At 46.1% G+C, this 22,616-nt stretch overlaps 1 protein-coding gene across 5 annotated transcripts in view; it reads right to left on the bottom strand.

Annotated features, from left to right (window-relative positions):
• Nucleotides 1–22,616, bottom strand: part of GREB1L (GREB1 like retinoic acid receptor coactivator) — a 729,370-nt gene that overhangs the window by 285,768 nt on the left and 420,986 nt on the right. For all 5 annotated transcript variants that reach the window (XM_029591103.1, XM_029591107.1, XM_029591104.1 and 2 more), the window contains one exon: nt 15,944–16,063. In XM_029591103.1, coding sequence (XP_029446963.1) covers nt 15,944–16,063 — 120 coding nt within the window. The remainder of the gene's footprint in view (nt 1–15,943; nt 16,064–22,616) is intronic.

Below are 22,616 nucleotides of genomic sequence, written 5' to 3'. Positions count from 1 at the left end.
AACCTGTGGGGGAAGAGGCTGTAATAGGTGAAGCCTTAGTCTCGGTCTCAGTTTGAGCATGTCTGCCTGCTGTCGGTGTGGGCCCTGCCAATTCCACCTGCCAGCCTGCACCAACCATGCCAGAGACCAAGGAATCACACTCTGTCACAAACTACTTATGTCTAAACAGCCTTTCCTTAGTTTTATGTAGTGTGTCTCCTGCACAAACATTATATCAGGTTTAGATAAACTCTAAAGAAAGATAGTTGTCATTTGCCTGGATGGTTTAAAACTCTAACATCTATTTTATTTATTTATTTATTCATTTAGCAGCATTTATATCTTATTTATTTATTTATTTATGGATTTATATACCAGGAGTTCCTGTATACAATACATATCACTCCGGTTCACAGTTAAACGGTAATAACTACTGCCGTGTGGCAGTTTACATGGAACACATTTTTTTTTTTTTTTTTTCATTGGAACAAATCAGAACTTGATATGAGAAGAATAAGCAAATAATCTTGCACCTTCCAAAGTTCGGGATGGGTTACATCAGAACATACATAATCGAAAACATAAAATATGGTTTAAAAAAAAGACCTCATAAAAAGGAGCATAATTAAAAGAATAAACATCATAACAAAAGGCATTAATTAAAATAAAGCAGCAAGAAAGGTCATAGCATCAGAAAACAAGGCTGCAATGAAAATGGTTGCAGTTCAAACTCTGAGCCGCACACTCAGAGGGAGATTCTAGGGGCTGAAAGGCAAGTGTGAATAGATATATTTTTAAGGCCTTCTTAAATTCCTTAATGCCTGCAATGAAACAAATTGCCAGGGGAAGGGAATTCCGTTAGGTCAGACTGGCAATGGAAAAAGACCTCTCTCGAGGGAGTGTTAGACAGGCATGCTTTGCAGTGTTGATTGGCAGATCTGAGGTTTCTAGTTGGTGTGCAAATGTGAAAGATAGAGGTAATCCAAGGGGATGAAATACTATTTAATAGGCTATGAACTGTAACTGCTATTTTATATTGTATTCATGATTGGACTGGAAGCCAATGGAGTGGCTGTAGAACAGGTGTAATGTGACTAAGTAAGGAACCATGTGGTGGAGTTTTGCACCATCCATAGTGATCTTAGTGAACACTGTGGGAGCCCAGAGTATAAACAATTACAATAATTGAGATTATTTAATATGAGGGCCTGTAGGACAGTGCGGAACTCGGAAAATCACGGAAGTGTTTGATGTGACAAAGTATCTTAAGTTTTGCATTTGAACTACAAATTAGTTTTAATATGTATTTTCATTGACAGAGTTTGCTCAATTTTAACTCCTAGGTTTCGGATGGTTTGAGAAATCTGCAGTGTAGTTGTCATAATTATATCACATCATTGGAACCCTTAGGTGAGGGAGGGCTCACGAATGGCTCCTTTCAATGTCTGATACACTTGTTTGAAAAAAATAGGGTTTCATTATCAAGGATGTATAAATATTTTCACAATAACTCAAAATATCATGTCTTGCAATCTCTTGCTGATGTATGGTGTAAGGATTTAAACTGTCACCTGACGGATGATGATATATATGCTTGTAACAATTTGGTGGGGAGAGCTGTGAACAGTGTAATATTCCGAGAGCTACATTTCAGGATTATTAATAGCTTATCTTTTGGCCTAGCAAAGCCTTTCTGGCAAAACTCATGGATTCGGACAAATGTCTTAAATGTTTTCATCCTATTTCATCTTTTATGCACTGTCTAAGGGAGTGTAAAGTGGTACAAGTTTTCTGGGCACATTGCTAGACTTCTACATACAAGTTCTTAAAGACCAATTTCCATGGTCTGTGCCTTTTTTATTAAGTCACACTGACTCAAATGTGTATTAAGAGGAGGAAGTGATGTCACCCGAGGCGAATGGCTGTGTGAGCTCCGGGCTCCGTGTAGCTACGGGGGAAAACAGCGTTTAAATTTAGCGAAACGGCCCAAAAAGCGACCCTGAAGGGTTCTCAGACCTCAGAGGGAACGATGGCAACCCGTCGCAAAACTATTGATTTATCTGAGTTCTCCTACGGGGGCTCTGCCGCGTGCTCGTCGGAGCTGCTGACTGCAGGGGAAGACAATATGGCGGACGGGGCCGTTCGGAGCGCAGGGCAAACCCCGGTGGCCAGCGATGGTGGTAAAACAGAGGGGAATGATATCAAAACTTGGCTACAGGACGCCAAAAAAGAAATTATTCAAACGCTGAAGGCGGAAATTAAAGAGAGCATGGGTGCGCTGAGAATAGAGGTCGAAGAACTCAGGGAGAGGCTCCACGTGGTGGAGCAGGGAGCGGACGAGCAGGCCTCCACCATCCAGCAACATGCTAAAGACCTACAGCTGCTACATCAAGCTAACATCGACCTGCTTAATAAAGTGGAAGATTTGGAAAACAGGCAGCGGAGATGCAACATCCGCATCATTCCAGAGCAGGAGGGAACAATTGATTATATATTTATTTATTTATTTATTTATTTATTTAAATTCTTTTAATATACCGATGCTCAAGACCAGGTCTTATCGTACCGGTTTACAATGAACTAGGGGGAAAAAACCAGTTAACAATGGAAGCAAGAAATTACATTATAACAGGGAATGTGGAACTTGGTTGTTAGAGAAAAAGGATAGGTTAAACAATTTCTAACTGGAGAACAAAGCAAATAAGCAGAAACGTGAGTGCTTACATGGTAAGCATTATATACAAAATTACGTCGTGTGTAATATAAGGCAAGTTATATTAAAGTGCAGTTAGCCGAGAAATAGTTCCTTTTTTGAGTTGCTGAAGGAGGACGCACACCGCGGGGTATGTAACTGTGGGGGTGATCCTGCGGTTTTCTTCAGGGGTATGCTTGGGCGAACAGCCAAGTTTTTAATTTTTTTCTGAAAGTGATATGGCAATGTTCCTGGTGGAGATCTGGCGGAAGAGAGTTCCAGTGATGCGGACCGGCAGTTGATAGAGCACGTTTTTCAATGGTGTTGTGGAGAACGGACTTTTTTGGGGGAACCTGGAGGGAATCTCTGTATGCAGATCTGGTGGGTCCTTGCAGAGGCGTGTGGTTTGAGGGGTATGGTAAGCTGGAGCGAGGATTCCTGAAATAAGGTTTTGTGGATAATAGTAAGTGTCTTGAAGAGAATTCTGTAGCGAATGGGTAGCCAGTGGAGTATTTTTAGAATCGGGGTGATGTGGTCCATGCGGCGAGAGTTTGTGAGGATCCTGGCTGCAGCGTTTTGCAGCATTTGAAGAGGTTTGGTAGAAGAGGCCGGGAGACCTAGCAACAAAGCATTACAATAGTCAATCTTTGAGAATAGTATGGCTTGAAGGACCGAACGGTAGTCGTGGAAGTGTAGAAGAGGTCTTAACTGTTTTAGTACCTGTAGTTTATAAAAACCTTCTTTGGTGGTGTTGTTGATGAATTTTTTGAGGTTCATTCTGGAGTCTAGGAATGCCCCCAGGTTTCTCACTTGACTAGTTAGTGGTGTGTTGGTATTGAAGGCTAGCGGGTTATTATCACTGGGGGAAATGATTAGCAGTTCGGTCTTGGACGTATTGAGTACGAGGCAGAGACTTGTGAGAAGGAGGTTGATGGTGTGGAGGCAGCTATTCCAGTAGTTTAGGGTGTCTGAAACTGGATCCTTGATGGGGATTAGGATCTGCACATCGTCTGCATAGATGAAGTATGTGAGGTTGAGATTATTGAGGAGTTGGCATAGGGGGAGAAGATATATGTTGAATAGGGTCGGCGAGAGAGAGGAACCCTGGGGAACTCCTTGTTTGGCAGCTACAGGGTGAGACTCTTTGTTGATTATTTAACTTTATAGTATCTGTCGCTTAGAAAGGATTTTAACCAGAGGAGTGCAGCCCCTGAAATGCCTATTTCCGTCAGACGGTTGATGAGGATTGTGTGGTTAACTGTGTCGAACGCTGCCGAGATGTCTAGCAGGGCTAGTAAGTATGATTGACCTTTGTCGAGACCCAACAGGATGTTGTCCGTTAATGAGAGAAGGAGAGATTCTGTATTTCTGCATTTCCTGAAACCGAATTGCGATGGATATAGTATGTTGTGGGATTCGAGGTAGTCAGTGAGTCTGGTATTGACCAGCTTCTCCATTAGCTTGGCTATGAAAGGTAGGTTAGCGATAGGGGCGAAAATTTGTGGGTTAGATGGGTCCAAGTTGGCTTTTTTTAGTAATGGTTTCAGCGAGGCTGTTTTTAAAGCATCCGGGACAGTACCCGTTTGAGAGTGAACAGTTTATGATGTCGGCCAAAGGTTTGGCGATGATGTTAGGGATTGTGAGAAGGAGTTTGGTCGGGATTTGGTCTATAGGGTGCGAAAAGGGCTTCATTTTCTTGATGATAGATTCTATTTCCAGGGATGATGTAGTATCAAAAGATTCTAGAGACCGTTTGTGTGTCAGTGGGGCATGGTTTTGGTCAGGAGGAGGCTGGGAGTTGGGAATGGGGTTGGAAGATAGTAGCGGGATAAGTAAATTTTTTATTTTGTTGTCGAAGAAGACTGCCAGCTCGGAGGATTTGTTTTGTGCTTCTTCTTCCGGGATGGCTGGAGGAATAGGGGTGGTGAGTGTGGCAACATATGAGAAGAGAGTTTTTGGGTCATACAGGAAGCCATGTATTTTTTTGGCGTAGAAGTCCCTTTTGGTACGAAGAATAGTGGCCCTATAGTAGCTCATTGTGGTTTTGTAGGAGGCCCGTGCAGTGGTGGTGGGATTCTTCCGCCATTGTTGTTCTTTGTGTTGAAGGTTTGTTTAAGTGTTCTTAATTCTGATGAGAACCAGGGTTTTTTGTTAGTACGGGCAGGATTAATATGTTTGGATGTCAAGGGGCATAATTTATCAGCTGCTGCGTGGGTGATAGTTAACCAGGAGTTCATGGCGGTGTCCGCATTTGTGAGGTCCAGGTTAGTTAGTTCCTTGGTGAGCGTGTTGCTGAGAGCATCCATGGAGCATGTTTTTCTAAATTGGATCGTGGATTTGGTGTTGTTGGTGGTGGGTTTTTTCTTTATGGATATTTCAGTTTCAATAATCGAGTGATCTGACCAAGGGATGGGGGTGCAGGTAGGAGGATAAGTGGTCAAGATCTGGTCATTCATAAATATTAAATCTAGCGTGTGTCCTGCTTTGTGCGTGGGTTTGTTAATGATTTGTTTGAAGCCCATGGCCATGAAGGAGGAGAGGAGGGCTTCGCAGTTGGCTGAGGGGGATGGGGAATCAACATGAATGTTGAAGTCTCCTAGCAGGATCGCTGGTGAGTTGGTATTGATGTGTTTGGCTACAAGTTCTATGAGAGGCGATGGGTCGGAGTCTAGGAGCCCAGGTGGGGCATAGATGAGGCAGATTTGGAGTTGAGTGGATTTAAATAGCCCGATTTCGAGTTTGGTTGAAGTTTTAATTGAGTGCTGGGTTAGTCTTAATTCTTTTTTGCAGCTAGCAGTAATCCTCCCCCTCTTTTTTTAGTTCTGGTGATGGAGAAGAAGTCGTATAGCTGAGTTGGTAATTGGTTGATTAGGGGTGTGTCTGTGTTTTTCAACCATGTTTCAGTTATAGCACACAGGTCCGGTTGAGTGTCCAGTAGGTAGTCGTTGAGCAAATGGGATTTTTTTGACAAAGATTGGGAGTTGAGGAGGGTTAGTGTGATTAAGGATAGACCAAGGAATTGGTTTAGAGGGGAAATCATAATGGGGATCAGGGATCTCTTAGAACGTTGTGTCTTGGGTAAGGGTGAATTAACTCTGTTGAGGAATGAGTGCGGAATGATAGGGATAGGGAGGGTTTGCATCATGTTGATTAACTGGAGAGGCTGGCTGACTGCTGGTGAGGCTGGATGCCTGTTGGTGAGGCTGGATGACTGCTGGTGAGGCTGGATGCCTGTTGGTGAGGCTGGATGACTGCTGGTGAGGCTGGATGACTGTTGGAGCGGCTGGATGCCTGTTGGTGAGGCTGGATGACTGTTGGAGCGGCTGGATGCCTGTTGGTGAGGCTGGATGCCTGTTGGTGAGGCTGGATGACTGTTGGTGAGGCTGGATGACTGCTGGTGAGGCTGGATGCCTGTTGGTGAGGCTGGATGACTGCTGGTGAGGCTGGATGACTGCTGGTGAGGCTGGATGACTGTTGGAGCGGCTGGATGCCTGTTGGTGAGGCTGGATGCCTGTTGGTGAGGCTGCATGACTGCTGGTGAGGCTGGATGCCTGTTGGTGAGGCTGGATGCCTGTTGGAGCGGCTGGATGCCTGTTGGTGAGGCTGGATGCCTGTTGGTGAGGCTGGATGACTGTTGGAGCGGCTAGAAAACTGCTGGAGAGGAAATGAGCGAGGGAGGAGAGGGTGGGTGCGTGATTGTGGGGAGCTGTGGCCGGTGCGTTTAGGTTACTAGAGGGAGGGATATCGGTGGATGATAAGCGTGGGGTGGCTTCTTCTGTGATCTGGTGCACACTAAGGGGCACACAAAGGGGCAGGCCCCTTTGTCGCGCTCCTTAGACGCGCGACGCCAGGCGCGAGACGCCTGGGAGGGTCTTGAGCCCTTTAAGGGCACTTTAGATGACGTCGGGAGGTGGGCGGGCTTACCGCGTGTCCCTCCTGCGCTGGGCCGGTTCGGGGCTCCTGCTCTTTTTTTCTCCGCGGGCCGCTAGCCGCGCGGGAGGCCGAGGCCTTGTCTGCCTCCCCTGACCCCGATGGGTCCACGCCGATCGCGCTGTTGCAGGACATTTGTAAAGTGATACTCAGCACTGACGCCCAGAAACCCCATGATCAGAGCATTGCCATTGAGAGAGCACATCGAACCTTGGGTAAGCCTGCCAACAATAAGCCTAGAGACATAATAGCCTGCCTGCATACTTTTACAATTAAAGAATTAATTATGGCTAAGGCACGCACTCTTAGACTGATAAAATGGAAAGGGGCGGTGATCCAGATATTCAATGATCTGTCGGCAGTCACCCTGCAGAAGCGCAGGGACTTGAAAAATGTCACCGAAACCCTACGGGTTGAGAACGTGCGCTATAGGTGGCTATATCCCTTTGGTATATTATTCACTGTAAGCGGAGATACTTGTGTGGCTAGGCAACTGGATGAAGCGGAGAAATTCCTGAGAAGGCATGGCATAGAGATAAAAGGACTCGAGGCAGGAAACCAAGCTGTACGAAGTGGACCGGGACCCCGCTGGCAGCGTGCGGGAAAAGGAGGACGGCGTTTACACAGACAAGATGGAGCTAATGCGGGCCAAGGGGCTTCAGAGGACTGAGACCGGAAGGGAGCTTGTGGAGCGTTGAATTTGTGCACCTTCCTAGGGCAGAAGATGAATGCAGTGGGTGTTACGAGCATAAGAACATAAGACAATGCCATGCTGGGTCGGACCAGGAGTCCATCGGGACTCATGTCCTGTTTTCACCGGTGGCCCATCCAGGATATAGGAACCTGGCAAGTACCCCAAAAATGAAGGAGAGACACCCTGCCAAGCTTAAGGCAAAGTTTTGCAACATAAAATAGGGGGGAGAATGCAAGTGACTGATATCTATGGGGTGGCTGTAAAGCTGGAGGGGGGTGGGGGGTGGGGACAGAGGGGGGTAGTTTCTGAAATGGAACATATTTGATATATATAGTTATTAAGTGTTTGGTAAATGCTACACGGGTTGACGTTAATCCTCCTTTATGTTGTGGGTGAGGTGGAGTACCTCATTACGAATGGTTAGGGATGGGGGGTGGGGGGAGGGGAGGGGGGATATAGGGGGGGATATATGATAAACCTTCCTAAGAACGTTAGGGGAGCAAGATATGGTGCGGAGGACACAATTGGGAAGCTATTCCACGGCCTGATATTAGTGAACACACATGGCTGAAATAAGCTTAGTATCCCTAAATGTTAAAGGGCTGAACCACCCAAGGAAACACCAACTCCTCTTTAAGGATGCGAAGGCCCAGAAGGCTTCTATTTACTTTGTGCAGGAAACCCACTTGCTACGGAAGAGTGAGAAATTACTTAGAGATAAGGAGTTCCCTAATATACTTCTAGCCTCTAATGGGGATGGGAAAAAAACAGGAGGGGTGGGCATCTTGTTTGCTAAGCACCTGAGAGTGGAAATATTGGGGAGCAAAAAAGATCGACAAGGTAGATACTTAGCAGTCATGGCTAAACTTGATAATTTTCTGGTTACATTGATTAATGTGTACGCCCCCAATCACAATCAAGGGGCTTTTTTTACTCAGTTAGAGCAAGACCTTGGGGGGTTCATCCAAGGAGCCCTATTGCTGGGTGGTGATTTTAATACCATTCTGAACCCACATATGGACCACAGTAAATGGTCTGGAGGGGGGGCAAGGAGAATAGGGCACGTCTGCGGTTGCTCTTAGACCACTGGGGCTTAGTGGACATTTGGCGACAGCAGCATCCTAGGGATAGGGATTACTCTTTCTTTTCTAGAGCACACGGGACCTATTCCCGCATAGACATGTGGTTGGGGAGCAAGCCCTGGTGTATCGGTTGTTCTGAGACTAAGATTGGGAATATTACATGGTTGGACCATGCAAATATCCAGGGTACCTTTAGACTGGTGCAAGAGGAACAGGGGACTCAATACTGGAAACTGAATAACAGCCTCCTAGCCGATGCACAAGTTTGCGAAACCTTAACCCGAGATATTCAAGAGTATTTTGAATTTAATGATAATGGTGAGGTTTCATCCAAATCTGTGTGGGATTGTTTTAAGGCTGTAATACGGGGGAAATTAATTGCTCAGGCGGCGGCTAAACATAGAGAATCTAGAAAAGTCAAAGAGGATCTGCTCCGAGATATTGAGAGCTTGGAAAGGAAGCATAAACGGCAAGGTGGGTGGCGTACCTTAAGAGACCTAGATAAAAAACGAATTGAACTACGGACCCTATTAGATGGGGAAATTCTTGATAAGCTAGGTCGAACTAGGGGGATACAGTTCCTAGAAGGTAATAAACCCGGCAGGTGGTTGGCGCGACAATTAAAACAGCAAATCGCCCAGAGTTCCATATTTAAAATCAAAGACGCGCAAGGCCAATATATACTGGATAATAAGGGTATCCGGAACAGGTTTAAGCAATTCTATACTGACCTATACTCGGCAGGGCCCCAGATTCCATCTGCGCAGATAGAGGCCTACTTACAAGGGATCCAGATGCCAGCCTTAACGGAGGCACAAGCCCGGATATTGGATATGCGTATCACTAGAGGGGAGATAGGGGATGCTATAGCCAGCCTTAAACCCTTTAAGGCGCCAGGCTTGGATGGATTTACAGGCCTTTTCTATAAGAAATTTAAGGATCTCCTGGTCCCACGCCTACAGGAGGTCTATAATGATATGCTTACCACGGCCACTTTACCGGCCTCCATGGAGTTAGCAGGCATAACGGTGATCCCTAAGCCGGGGAAGGATAGGACAGTGTGCAGCTCCTATAGACCTATCTCCCTACTTAATGAAGATCTGAAGATATTAGCTAAAATATTAGCCCGTAGGTTGAATATGGTAATACCCCAGTTAATACATCCGGATCAAGCGGGGTTCATCCCGGGTAGACAGGCCGGTGATAATATTAGGAAGGTGGTTAACTTAATATGGACAGCGAGACTGCATAACAGCCCTTCTGTGTTAATAGGGGTAGATGCTGAAAAAGCGTTCGATAGGGTAAATTGGGACTTCCTGTTTGGAGTATTACGGAAGGTGGGACTGGGAGACAATTTTCGGACGTGGATTGCAGCCATGTACTTGTCCCCTAAAGCATGCATTAAAATCAATGGTGCATACTCTCCTATCTTCGCTTTGGGCCGGGGTACGAGGCAGGGATGCCCCCTATCACCCTTGTTATTCGCATTATTCCTGGAACCTTTGGCCGCTAGGGTGCGGCAAAATCAGGATATTAAGGGAATTGTTAGCGGGGAGGACCAATATAAGATTTCGTTATTTGCGGATGACGTTTTATTTTCTATCACACACCCGCAGGTGACTATGCCAATCTTGGTACAGGAGGTGGAGCGCTTTAGTGCTATTTCGGGATTTAAGGTCAATTTGGCCAAAACGGAGATTTTGAATCTTACCCTTACGGAAGACCAGAAACTTAGACTTCAGGATCACTTCCCATTCAAATGGTCCACGAGGGGGTTGAAATATCTTGGTATTATGCTCCATGCAGATTGGAAACAATTATTTGCTCTAAACTACACACCACTGATGTTAAAAACTGCTAAAGACCTAGAGATATAGTGCCCTTATAGATCATCCTGGCTGGGGAGAGTGGCGACTATTAAAATGACTGTGCTGCCACGGTGGCTTTATTTGTTTCAGACGTTGCCCATAGAAGTACCCACTAAATTTCTGAGGAGGCTACATGCTAAGATATTTCACTTCATCTGGCGGAGGAGACCGCCTCGTATTACCCGGCAGGTGCTATATCAGGCTAGGGAGGACGGGGGACTGGCGGTGCCTAACTTTGGCCAATACTACCAAGCCGCCCAACTGCGGGTCGTTACGGAATGGATGGGGGGCAAGGAATTGAAACTGTGGGCACGGATTGAACAAGAGACTAGTGGGGGGGTGCCTTTATCACATAGAATATGGGGGATGCCCAGGAAATCAAGGGTACAGGAGGTGATCAATCCTTTTACGCAGGTAACTTTGCACCTCTGGCAGAAACACAGGGCTCGATTAACCGGATCCTGTTTGATTACACCATTGCTACCTATTGGATTATATGCACATAATCACTGGGTACCATGTGAGGGAGGTCCCGCCGATCGGTGGGGACGGTGGGGGCTATGGCAGTATGGACAATTGCTAAAGGACAAACAAATTATACCTTTTCGGGACTTACAAAGACAATATGATCTCCCGGATACGGAGAACTACTATTATTTACAATTGCGCCACTGTTTGCGAGATCTGTCCCACACAGGCAATATGTTGCGGAAGAAGACGCATTTTGAGGCCATGTGTTGTACCCAAATGGGGATGAAGGGTACCATCTCTAACATTTACATTTGGTTAGCAGAAGGGGATACCTCGGAGGCTCGTTATCGGCGAGAATGGGACAAGGACCTACACCTACAGTGGACTAATACACAATGGAAACAATGTTTTGGGTTTTTAGTCCAGAATTCTATCTCTGCAAATATCTTGGAGACCAATTATAAAGTCTTGACCCGATGTTACCTGACCCCTGTTAAATTACATAAAATGTATCCTGCTCAAGGAGCAAGCTGCTGGAGGCACTGTGGGCAAGACGGTTCGTTCATTCATATATGGTGGTCGTGCCCTAAACTCGTACCATTTTGGCAACAAATACAAAATATGATATACCAGATGAAAGGTGTTTTTGTGGCCCTGCAACCAGAGGTGTATTTGTTATCTGCTTATCCGGACACATGGAATGTGAGGACTAGGGTTTTAATCCATCACGTGCTCTGTGCGGCATGGCAGGAGGCTGCCGCACATTGGAGATCGACATGGGTGCCGACAGTGCTTACGGTGACATATAGACTCTGGCAGATCCACTACTGGCACTACCTTCGGGCCCAGCACCTGGACAAGATGGAGAATCATGTTGCAATCTGGGAACCTTACCTGCGTTGGTATAAAGACTTGTAAGACTATGGGCACATTGGGCAACGTGCCCGGTCCCCCGTGCCAGAACAAGAGGAACATTGTACTGGAGACTACAGGGGCAGGGAGACATGGTACCCAGGGGGTCTGTTGTGAGAATAGGATGGGGATGAACAGGTGGACTATTAATAGTAATGTAGATCTGCACGACCTTATTAGAATTGTGAGGCACTAAGGGAAGGTGGGAGGGGGACGGGAACGGGGGAAGGGGGGGGGGGGAAAGGGGGGGAGGGAGGGCGGGGGCCGCATAACAAAAAAGGAGGCATTTTTGGAGTGCATTTTACAGTTAATGTACGTTTAGTATATGTTATATTGCTGTTTTCTGCAAATGGATTGTATGATTGGACTGTGCCAATAAAAATTTAAATTAAAAAAAAAAAAAATGTGTATTAAGAATCCAAACTTTTTCTGATCATAGGGTGTCTAGTTTCTTTGAAGTTTATCTTAGCCAAGTGGCTGGAGGTGACATATCCTGATTTTGCTTCTTGGAGGACGTCTATATTGGATCTTTACTTGATGGAACGTAAATCGATAAGCAAACTTACCCATAGATTCATTAAAATGCACGGATAACATCCATGGTCTGAAAAAGGGGTGTGTTCATGTGTGTGTGTGAGAGAGAAAGAGAGAACATTTATAAAGCCTTCACAGTAGTCAACTATTTATGTCTCTATAGGAGGGCCAACTAATAGCTTGAGGTGAGGTGTTGGTAATGGTTTAGGGTTTAGGGGCCAGTTTTACATGCAGAGTGAGACGTATGAATTGTCTGTGAAGTCCTCCCCAGAGGCTCTCTCTCTCTCTCCTTCCCTCCCTAGAAATGGCCAAAATGCAATTTGCAATCTTTAATGCAATTTGCGTTACGGACGTTTTTGGAATATCGCACAGTTTAATGCCAGGAAAAAAGGTGTAGTTATTTCCAGCATTAAAAACATGTGATATTGGCCCTCATTGTAATTGATCCCAAACCCCTCCACAATCCCACCCCTTCAAAAAATGTGCATTTGCGCTGTGCAGTAACATGATATTGCATGCATTATGGTGCATTATGCATGCATTAAAGCGTTATTGCATGTGTTAACGCCATAATGCATTTTGATGAATGACCCTACTGGCAGGGTTTTTTGGAGCTCTGTGCCAAGATAATTCCAAGCCAGAGTCATCTCCTGTCTAGCACAGGGATACGGTCTTCTTAATATACTTCTTTTGGTTATTATAGTTACACCAAACATACATATATATTATCTAGATGAGATACTGGATGTCTTATGATATGCAAGCTGTATTCTGCATCTATATGCCCTTCCTCCCTTTAGTTTCTATATTGATCCAATGGAGCAGTAATATGTGGCTCCCAGTTATATTTTGTGTATTATGGGGCAAAGGATTGGGAATGGGTTGGTTGGATTTCTAGTGTATTGTTTCTGATAATATTATATATTATACAAGTGTATTTGGGATGTGTTAAAGGTACGTTATGTTAAATACTTGTGAAATGCTAATAAAAATATTATTACAAAAGACAAAGAGAAGAGAATTGAACAGTGGATGATAGAAATTTAGAAGAAGAAATAATTATAAGACAAATATTGTATCTCCTTTTCTCTCATGTGTATACACCATCACAACTCATTTCCACCAGTATTCACAGCACCTAGTGTTCTCCCATAGGTCCACACAATCACACCCATCTGGTGTTCAGAAAAATATCTCCCTACCTCCCGCCCCACAATCCCTCTACCAGAGAACAGTTTAAGAAGCAGAGAAAACATACTCAATAGGCAGAAGCAATCAAACAAAGCTTCCCATTCCCCAGATCCAATATATTTACCATTCACTCTCACTCCTCTAATACACTTCCCTATATGTTACTCTCTCATGGTGATTCCCCTATTTTTCCACATAAAAACAAGAGAAAATCTCACATGGTAGGAGCACTGGATGGCCCGCGCCATCTTGTGCTCCTAGCATGTGACAGGGGCTGACCAATGGCATCGGTAGCCCCTGTGACATAGTAAGGGCAAAGGCTATCGGCGCCATTTTGATTATTGGCAGCCGATGGCCCGAGTGCAGGAGATCGCTCCAGGGAGCCCCACTGGACCACCAGGTACCTGTAAAAAGTTTTGGGTGGGGGTCGGAAGGGTGGGGGAAGCTAAGGGATTAGTTTTAAAAGGGTCAGGGTGGGTTTAAGGGTTATTTTTGTGTGCCGTTTTTCCCACCCTCCCAGACCCCCGCTGGACCACCAGGGGCTTTTGGCAAGTCTTAGGGGACCCTCCTGACCCCCACAAGACTTGCCAAAAGTCCAGCGGAGGTCCGGGAGCGACCTCCTGCACTTGGACCGTCGGCTGCCACTAATCAAAATGGCGCCGATAGCCTTTGCCCTTATGTCACAGGGGCTACCGGTGCCATTGGTCAGCCCCTGTCACATGGTTGGAGCACAAGATGGCGCCAGCCATCCAGTGCTCCTACCATGTGACAGGGTCCGGCCAATGGCACGGATATCCTGTCACATGGTAAGGGCAAAGGGCCATCGGCGCCATTTTGATTAGTGGCAGCCGACGGCCCGGGAGCAGGAGATCGCTCCCGGGAGCCCCACTGGACCACCAGGTACCTGTAAAAAGTTTTTGGGGGGGGGGTCGGAAGGGTGGGGGAAGCTAAGGGATTAGTTTTAAAGGGTCAGGGTGGGTTTAGGGGTTATTTTTATGTGCCGTTTTTCCCGCCCTCCCCCAAAACAATAAGAGAACCCCCACGATCAATATCGTGGGGTTTTCCTATCGTTTTCGGGGAGCCCCCGATTTCTGACGATGTTGAAAATATCATTGATATTTTCAATCGTCCGAAGCCTGATTCACATCCCTAGTGTATTATATACATGAATATTATAAACTATGCCTATGTTTACCCCACAACATACGTTCATATGTAGGCCAACAAATACATACAAGGCATTAAAACTACGCATTTCAATGCACTGAACCTCTGGATTTTACTCACCTATTTTTTTGTAATTAATATTTTATTCAAGGAACTGATACAGCTCTCATATGTTATATATACACGCATATATTATGCAGGTGAAGATAAAATACAATTTATTTGCATAAGTTGGGATTTATATGTGTAAATCAGTGTATTTGAACAAATGCGCATGAGTAAAATTACCAATTTAACCAATCAGTCCTTCAGTTTGCCTAGTCCTTCCCGAGGTCATTGAGACTCTCCTGGTTCTTCAGTCTAAACTCCCCCCAATTCACCCAGACCTCCCAACCAGTCAGTATTACACAATAAAAATGTTTAACATCACTTACCTCAGATAATTAGGTGTACAAAAATATGCAAGTAAGCTGGAAAACATACATGCATATCTTTTAAAATAGCACCTTATGACGGTAACTTTTAAACAGCTGTGCGGGCATACACATGTGCACGTATGGCGGCTCACATGAATGGACGTGGACATTTTATAACATATGTGGATATGATATAAAATCAGCTGTATACGTGCACATGTGCACGCAATATTTTATGGACGTGCACTTGTGTAAGCAAATGCCAGCTCTACAGCATAAGTGGGGGGATTTTATTCGATACGCACATTGATGCAATTACCAGTTTCCCCAGTCTGTTCCCAGTTCACCCCAGGTAAAGGCTCCCGACTTCCTAACCCCCCTAATTAACTTTCCTCCCTTTTACCCTATTAGCCCCGACCCTTCAAACCCCGCTGACTGTCCCTAATTGTTTTTAAATTTTAAAACTTATACCCCATCCATACCAGTAGGGGAGGCACTTGCTTGGGTGCGTAAATACTTACACGCACATTTCAAGTCACGTTCCCGGAACGCCCATGTCCTGCCCATGTCCCACCCAGACCACGCCCATGCCCCACCTGGTTTTTAAACTTTTTGCTTTGCGCGCATATGTGGAGATGCATGCATTCTCGGGTGTTTCTTAAAATCCACATGGCGCATGCCGGCCCAAGACACATGCGCATCTCCTGGCTTTGACGTGCACTGGGTTTTTAAAATTCAACTATATGCACATAACTACTGACCCTGCCCAGGAATACCTTTATACCACATCTTTTTCATGCACATATATCTGTGCACGAAAGTGAAAATATGCATGCATTTTGGACTTTTATAACATACCAAATATGCCAGTAGCAGCTGCTCAGACGCATATATGATCATTTTTACGCATGTAACGTTTTGAAAATTCCCCTTTTAGGTTGTTCAAAGTGAAAAACTTCCAGAGGGTTAATTTAATGGAGATAAAAACATTTTAGATAAAGTCTTACCAGTCCTTGTGAGAGGTCGGATGGTAGGGACAGGCACAGCTAAGGCTGGAATAGGGACTGGTGATCCAGGAGACCAACCCCGGTGCCGTTTCTTTGGTGGACCAGAACTGGACATAGATGCTAATAAAAGTTTAGGTTGAAGGGGGAGAAAGGGAAGAGAATTCAACAAAATATTTATCTGCAGACAAAAAAACAACAGGATCAACATGTTTTAACTTCTTTTTCTAACTGTACTTTCTTTCTACAATTCTGCTGGAAAACTTTAATTGTCTATGAAGAAGAAAAAAATGTTCTAATTGCAATGAAATAAAAAAAAAGGCATAATCCTTCCACTTTGTTTTCTTTATCCATTTAGCATAAAAATGACTTATGCTGCTTTAACTTCCAGTAAATTAAAACACACAGTGCTAGGACTGAGGAAGATGCTGATGAAGAACACAAATCCTAATAGTTGCAGTTTCATTGTGATCCATATGCTTTCTAAATACTTAATAAAAAGGAGGATTATGGGCAAAGCACTTTTTTCCCTCTGGCAGTTTCCTTCTACTGCTTTGGCTTTCTGGCCCCACCCCCAACTAGCTCAGCAATTTCAGAAACAGAAGCTGGCCAAGGGCCACAAAAAACTGCAGCTCCCTCAAAACCTCGGTGCGGTATGCACTAAGCCTTACCACTAAGTGTCACCATTAGGCAAAAGCAGAGACTCCCTTGCAACAGGAGGCGACCACCACCTCCGCCTGCGAAGCACAAGCCAGACCTGGGAACTGAACCTGGGTCTTCCATATGGCAATGCGCAGTCCCATGATGAAATTTCAAGGAGCACCTCACCATCGCAGACTAGAAAGTCAGCTTTGTTCACACACACACACTATTGGCTGATCAATTAAGTTTCAAGTGAGGTAATGCCCTGCTTTCTGTATTTGAGCTCATTTTCAGAGATTTGCTGTACTCAGAAAGCAAGCATAGTTACTTAAATCTGTCATGAAAGAGCAGTGACTCCATAGACCAGCAATGCACTCATGCTCTTCCCCACAAAGCAAATGTTGCTTACCTGTAACAGGTGTACTCACAGGACAGCAGGTTGTTAGTCCTCACATATGGGTGACATCATCAGGATGGAGCCCAATCACGGAACACTTCTGTCAAAGTTTCCAGAACTTTGACTGGCCCCTACTGGGCATGCCCAGCATGGCACTAACCCTGCAGCCAGCAGGGGTTCCCCTTCAGTCTTATTTGAAAGCTACAGGCAGTGCCGAAAAATAAAACAACAAAACGTTACGAACCCAACACCGCGGGGCGGCGGGCAGATTTCGTGAGGACTAACATCCTGCTGACCTGTGAGAACACGTTACAGGTAAGCAACATTTGCTTTCTCACAGGACAAGCAGGATGGTAGTCCTCACATATGGGTGAGTACCAAGCTGAGGATGTCTGAACATGCACCAAATGTACCCAAAGCATGCAACAGGCACAACAACTGGGGTGGAATTTGGTAGAGGGCATCCTGAACCCCACCGGGCAGGTGGAAGGGTGTTGGAATGTCACATTGTAAATAGGTTACGAAGGTCAGACTGGCCGAAGTTGGAATCTTGTCTTCCGGCTTTGTCCAAGCAATAGTGGGCTGCAAAAGTGTGGAGGGAACTCCAGGTGGCAGCCCTGCAGATGTCAGGAAGCGGCACTGATCGTAGGTGTGCTACCGAAGTCGCCATGGCCCTCACAGAGTGCGCTTTAATACGGTCTTGAAATGAAATGCCCGCTTGCTGGTAGCAAAAGGATATGCAGTCCGCCAACCACAGGCTTCCCTAATTTGTTTGGGTGGAAAGAGACAAACAATTGAGTATTTTCCCTGTAGGTCGCTGTACGGTCTAGGTAAAACGCTAGAGCCAGTTTATAGTCAAGGTTATGCAGAGCCTGTTCTTCTTGGGTGGCATGGGGCCTGGGAAAAAAGGTAGGTAGTATGATGGATTGATTTAGATGAAAATCCGAAACTACCTTAGGTAAGAATTTCGGGTGAGGTTGGAGTACCGCCCGGTCCTGCAGAAGTTTAGTGTAAGGCGGATAGGTAACTTGTAATTCACTAACCCTGCGAGCTGAAGTGATAGCCAAAAGGAAAATCACTTTCCATGTGAGATATCGAAGTTCACAAGAGTGAAGAGGCTCGAATGGTGGTTTCATGAGCCGACCCAGAATTAGATTAAGGTCCCAAGAAGGGGCCGGAGGACGCAACGGGGGCATGATGTGGAGCAAGCCCTTCAAAAAACGTGTTACAAGGGGGTGTACTGATATAGAGACATCCCCGATACCTTTATGGAAGGCGGCTACTGCACTGACATGCATTCTAATGGAGGAAGTCTTAAGACCTGACTTTGATAGTTGCCAGAGATAGTCCAGAAATTTCAGGATTGGACAGGAAAAGGGGTCAAGGGACTGAGAAGAGCACCAAGACGTGAACCTTTTCCATTTGTAAGAGTAAGCTTTTCTCGTGGAAGGCTTCCGTGAAGCAATCAAGGCACGAGAAACTGGCTCAGAAAGGTTAAGTGGCTGAAGGATTAACCTTTCAACATCTATGCCGTCAGGGACAAGGCTTGAAGATTGGGATGTCGTAGGCACCCGTTGTTTTGAGTGATCAGAAGCGGGTCCTTTCCCAATGGAATGTGCCTGCGGATGGAGAGATCCTGAAGTATTGGAAACCACACTTCGCGTGGCCAGTGAGGTGCTATCAGGATCATGGTTCCCTCGTCCTGACGTAACTTCACGAGAGTCTTCGAGAGAAGAGGAAGTGGAGGGAATGCGTAAAGCAGACTAGTTGCCCAAGAGAGGGAGAATGTGTCTCTGGGTTGAGAGTGTTTGCTGCGAATGAGAGAGCAGTAGTTCTCCACATTGCGGTTCTGTGGGGACGCAAAGAGGTCTATCCGAGGATATCCCCATTGTTGGAAGATGGAGTTCGCTACCGAGGGGTTGAGAGACCACTCGTGCAGTTGAAAGACGCAACTCAGCTTGTCTGCCAACACATTGTGCACTCCCGGTAACCAGGTGGCCCTGAGGTACATCGAATGGGAGAGAACTTCCTGCCAAATCTGTGCAGCTTCCTGACACAGAAAGAAGGAGCCTGTGCCTCCCTGTTTGTTGATGTACCACATTGCCACCTGGTTGTCCGTCTGAATCAGGATGACTTGATTTGAGAGGCAATCCTGAAAGGTCCTAAGAGCATATCTGATTCCTCGAAGTTCCAGGAAATTTATTTGGTGTTTGGCTTCCTCTGGAGACCAAGAGCCTTGTGTCTGCAGATTTTTTATTTATTTATTATTTTTATATACCGACATTTGATCTCAATCGGGATATCACATCGGTTTACATTCAGGTACTGTAGGTATTTCTCTATCCCCAGAGGGCTTACAATCTAAATTTTTGTACCTGAGGCAATTGAGGGTAAAGTGACTTGGCTACATGGGCTCCCCACCCGAGGCTGGAAGCGTCAGTGGTGAGAATGATTTGAGGATTTGGAGCCTGGAAGACAATCCCTGGAGGAGATTGGTCTGATTTTTCCACCAGGTGAGAGACAGATGGAGTGAGTCGGTTATGCGGACAATGCTGACAGTGGCTGAATAGCTTGAGTCCATTGAGACCTCAGAGTCCAGTGCATGAATCTCATGGCCAAGCGGGCCATTGGTGTGACATGGACTGAGGACGCCATGTGGCCAAGGAGGAGAAGAAATTGGCGTGCGGTCGCGGAGTGTTGAGACTGCAGCTGGTGAGCAAGGGACGCAAGAGTCAGTGCTCATTGTCGAGGCAGGAAAGCCTTTGCCTGTAAGGTGTCCAAGTCTGCCCCAATGAATGATAAGGTTTGAGATGGGACTAAGTAGGATTTGTCGTAATTGACGAGAAATCCTAGCGAAATTAGAGTGTGTAAGGTTAGATTGAGGGACGACAGAGCAGATTGCTGAGTGGGAGCCCTGATTAACCAATCATCCAGGTAGCGGTAGACGTGAACACCTTAGGTTCTGAGGAAGGCTGCGACAACTACGAGGCACTTGGTAAAGACTCGTGGCACAGACGCTAGGCCGAATGGGAGCACTCGATATTGATAGTGCTTGGGGCCTACTAGAAACCTCAGGTACTTGTGATGAGCTGGAGTTATCGCAATGTGGGTGTATGCGTCCTGGAGGTCCAGAGAGCAGAGCCAGTCTCCTCTTTGTAGAAGAGGTAGAAGCGATCCCAAGGTGACCATCTTGAACTTTTCTCGTTGAAGGTACTTGTTGAGGGCCTGTAGGTCTAGAATAGGACGGACACCTCCCGATCTTTTGGGGATTAGGAAGTACCGGGAATAGAACCCTAGGCCTTGCTGAGAGTATGGAATGGGTTCTATTGCTCTTGTCTGGAGAAGGAGGGAAACCTCTTGTTCCAGAAGAATGGAGCGGTTGGACATTCTCCACGTCTGTAGAGGTGGGGAGTCCGGTGGCAGGGCAAGAAAGTTCAGATGGTAACCCTGAGCAATGATTGCCAATACCCATTGGTCGGATGTGATTGGATGTCACATGTTGTGGAAGTGTCACAATCGACCTCCCACTGGTATGTGCAACAGAGGAAATGTGGCTGCTGCTCTCTAAGTGGAAGTCAAAAACCTGAAGCAGGTTTATTTATTTATTTATAACTTTTATATACCGACATTCAATTGAAATATCACATCGGTTCACATACAACTGGGGAACAAAAAAAACTAAACAGAAGGAAAGGAAGGATAAAGTTACAATTAACAGGGAATCGTAAGGAACGGGGTGAGAGTGAGGAACGGTCAAGAGACCAAGTGAGTAGAATAGCAAGGAAGGAGACAGAAATTAGACAACTTCGTTAAGAGCAACTATAAACATAATATAAAATTACATACTATATAATTATATACTATATTCTGGTTGAGGAGCTGCTTGTGGTTTTTGTTTACGGGCTTGACGAGACTGCGGTTTTTGCTAAGGTCTTGTGGCACGGGATCTGGATGTTGGCAGGTAAGACTTCTTCGGACGGAAGAATGACTTCTTAGAGTCCTTTCTGAAGGGCTGTTTTGAGGAGAAGTCAGAAGGTATCAAAGAGAGCTATCTTAGGTTCTCATGATGGTCTTTTAGTTCTGCTACCGTTCGTTGAATCTGCTCGCCAAAGAGATTATCTCCGACACAAGGCAGGTCGGATAACCGGTCCTGTACCGGGCGAAGGTCAGAGGACTTGAGCCAGGCCCGTCGCCTCGCCGAGATGGCAGCTGCAGACACTCTGGTAGAAGTGTCAAAAATGTCATAAGATGTTCTAATCTCATGCTTGCCTGCCTCAAAACCCTTGTTGACTAGGGTTTGTAATTGTTCTTGAAATTGTTGAGGCAGGGAGTCTGAGAAGTCCTGTATCTGCTTAAGAATGACCCTGTTATATTGGGTCATATAAAGCTGATAGGCGGCAATTCAGGAGATGAGCATTCAGCCTTGGAATACTCGGCGACCAATGTTGTCTAGGAACTTCTGTTCCTTTCCAGGAGGAACAAATGAGTGAGGCTATGACCTCTACAACGACCAAGTGGTGATCAAGCTGAGATTTTTGAAAACCTGGGGCTGATTGTACCAGATAGGTAGTGTCAGCTTTCCTGTGTACTGGAGCAACTGATCCAGGATGTTCCCAGTTCTTCTTGAGGAGATCGAGAAGGACCTGATGGATGGGTACAGATGTGATTACCTTGGGGGCATCCAGGAATTGGAGCAATTCCATCATCTGGTGCCTATCATCTTGTTCAGTCTGCAATTGGAAGGGGACCAATTCGGATATTTCCTTCACAAAGTTTATAAAGGAGAGGTCCTCTGGAGGAGAACGCTTCCTACTCTCAGTGGGTGAAGGTGGTAAAGGTAAATCATCGATGTCTGATGAAGTGTCATCACCCCAAGTGTCGTAAGGATCAGCACCTGCTCCTCTAGGAACTAGAGGGGGACAGAGTGGTTGTAGACCTGAAGGTCCCGGTCTAGGCTCCGAGGGAATCGGAGGAATTATCAGAGGTACCGATGATGGCATCGAAGACACCGGTGCAGGCATCAAGGGCATCGATGGATGACTCTTTCTTCTGTTCCGGAGCCAGGGCTGATTGCTCCAGGTCTCCAAGAAGAACTGGACCAGATGGTTCAGGAGGCCATCGACAAGGCGATGCAATGTCTTCAGGTTCCTCCGGCACCGACACCGGCACGTCTGTGGAACTGATCATCGACCCGATTCCGGCAGTGCTGGCACCGCTGCTATCCAAGATGGAAGCGCTTATAAGCACTTTTTCCTCCGATGGTTCCCAGGTCTCCGATGGCTCCGATGCCCTCCCCATTGACTGCGTCATCGGGAGGAGAAACACCGTTCCGCATACCTCCATCGAGAGTTCTGCCTCAGCCATCGATGCCGATACGTCCCTCGCCACCGACCCATCCATCGGTGCCAATATGTCCATCGGCGCCACCGAGTCATCCATCGATGCCTGCACCGGTGTCTTTGATGCCATCATTGGTACCTCCGATAATTCCTCCGATTCCCTCAGAGCCTAGAGCAGGACCTTCAGGTCTACAACCACTCTGGTGAGGGTTGCCTCGGGGACTCGGTCACAGGAATGGTCGGTGCCTTTCCTGGACAGGGTCTCTTCGACAGCGGCTCGGATGATGGCAAGATCAAT

The sequence above is a fragment of the Rhinatrema bivittatum genome, chromosome 2, assembly GCF_901001135.1.
Source record: "Rhinatrema bivittatum chromosome 2, aRhiBiv1.1, whole genome shotgun sequence".
Classification (NCBI taxonomy): Eukaryota; Metazoa; Chordata; class Amphibia; order Gymnophiona; family Rhinatrematidae; genus Rhinatrema; species Rhinatrema bivittatum.
The sequence above is the reverse complement of the archived record's forward strand: the minus strand, read 5'-3'. Positions and strand labels throughout refer to the sequence as shown.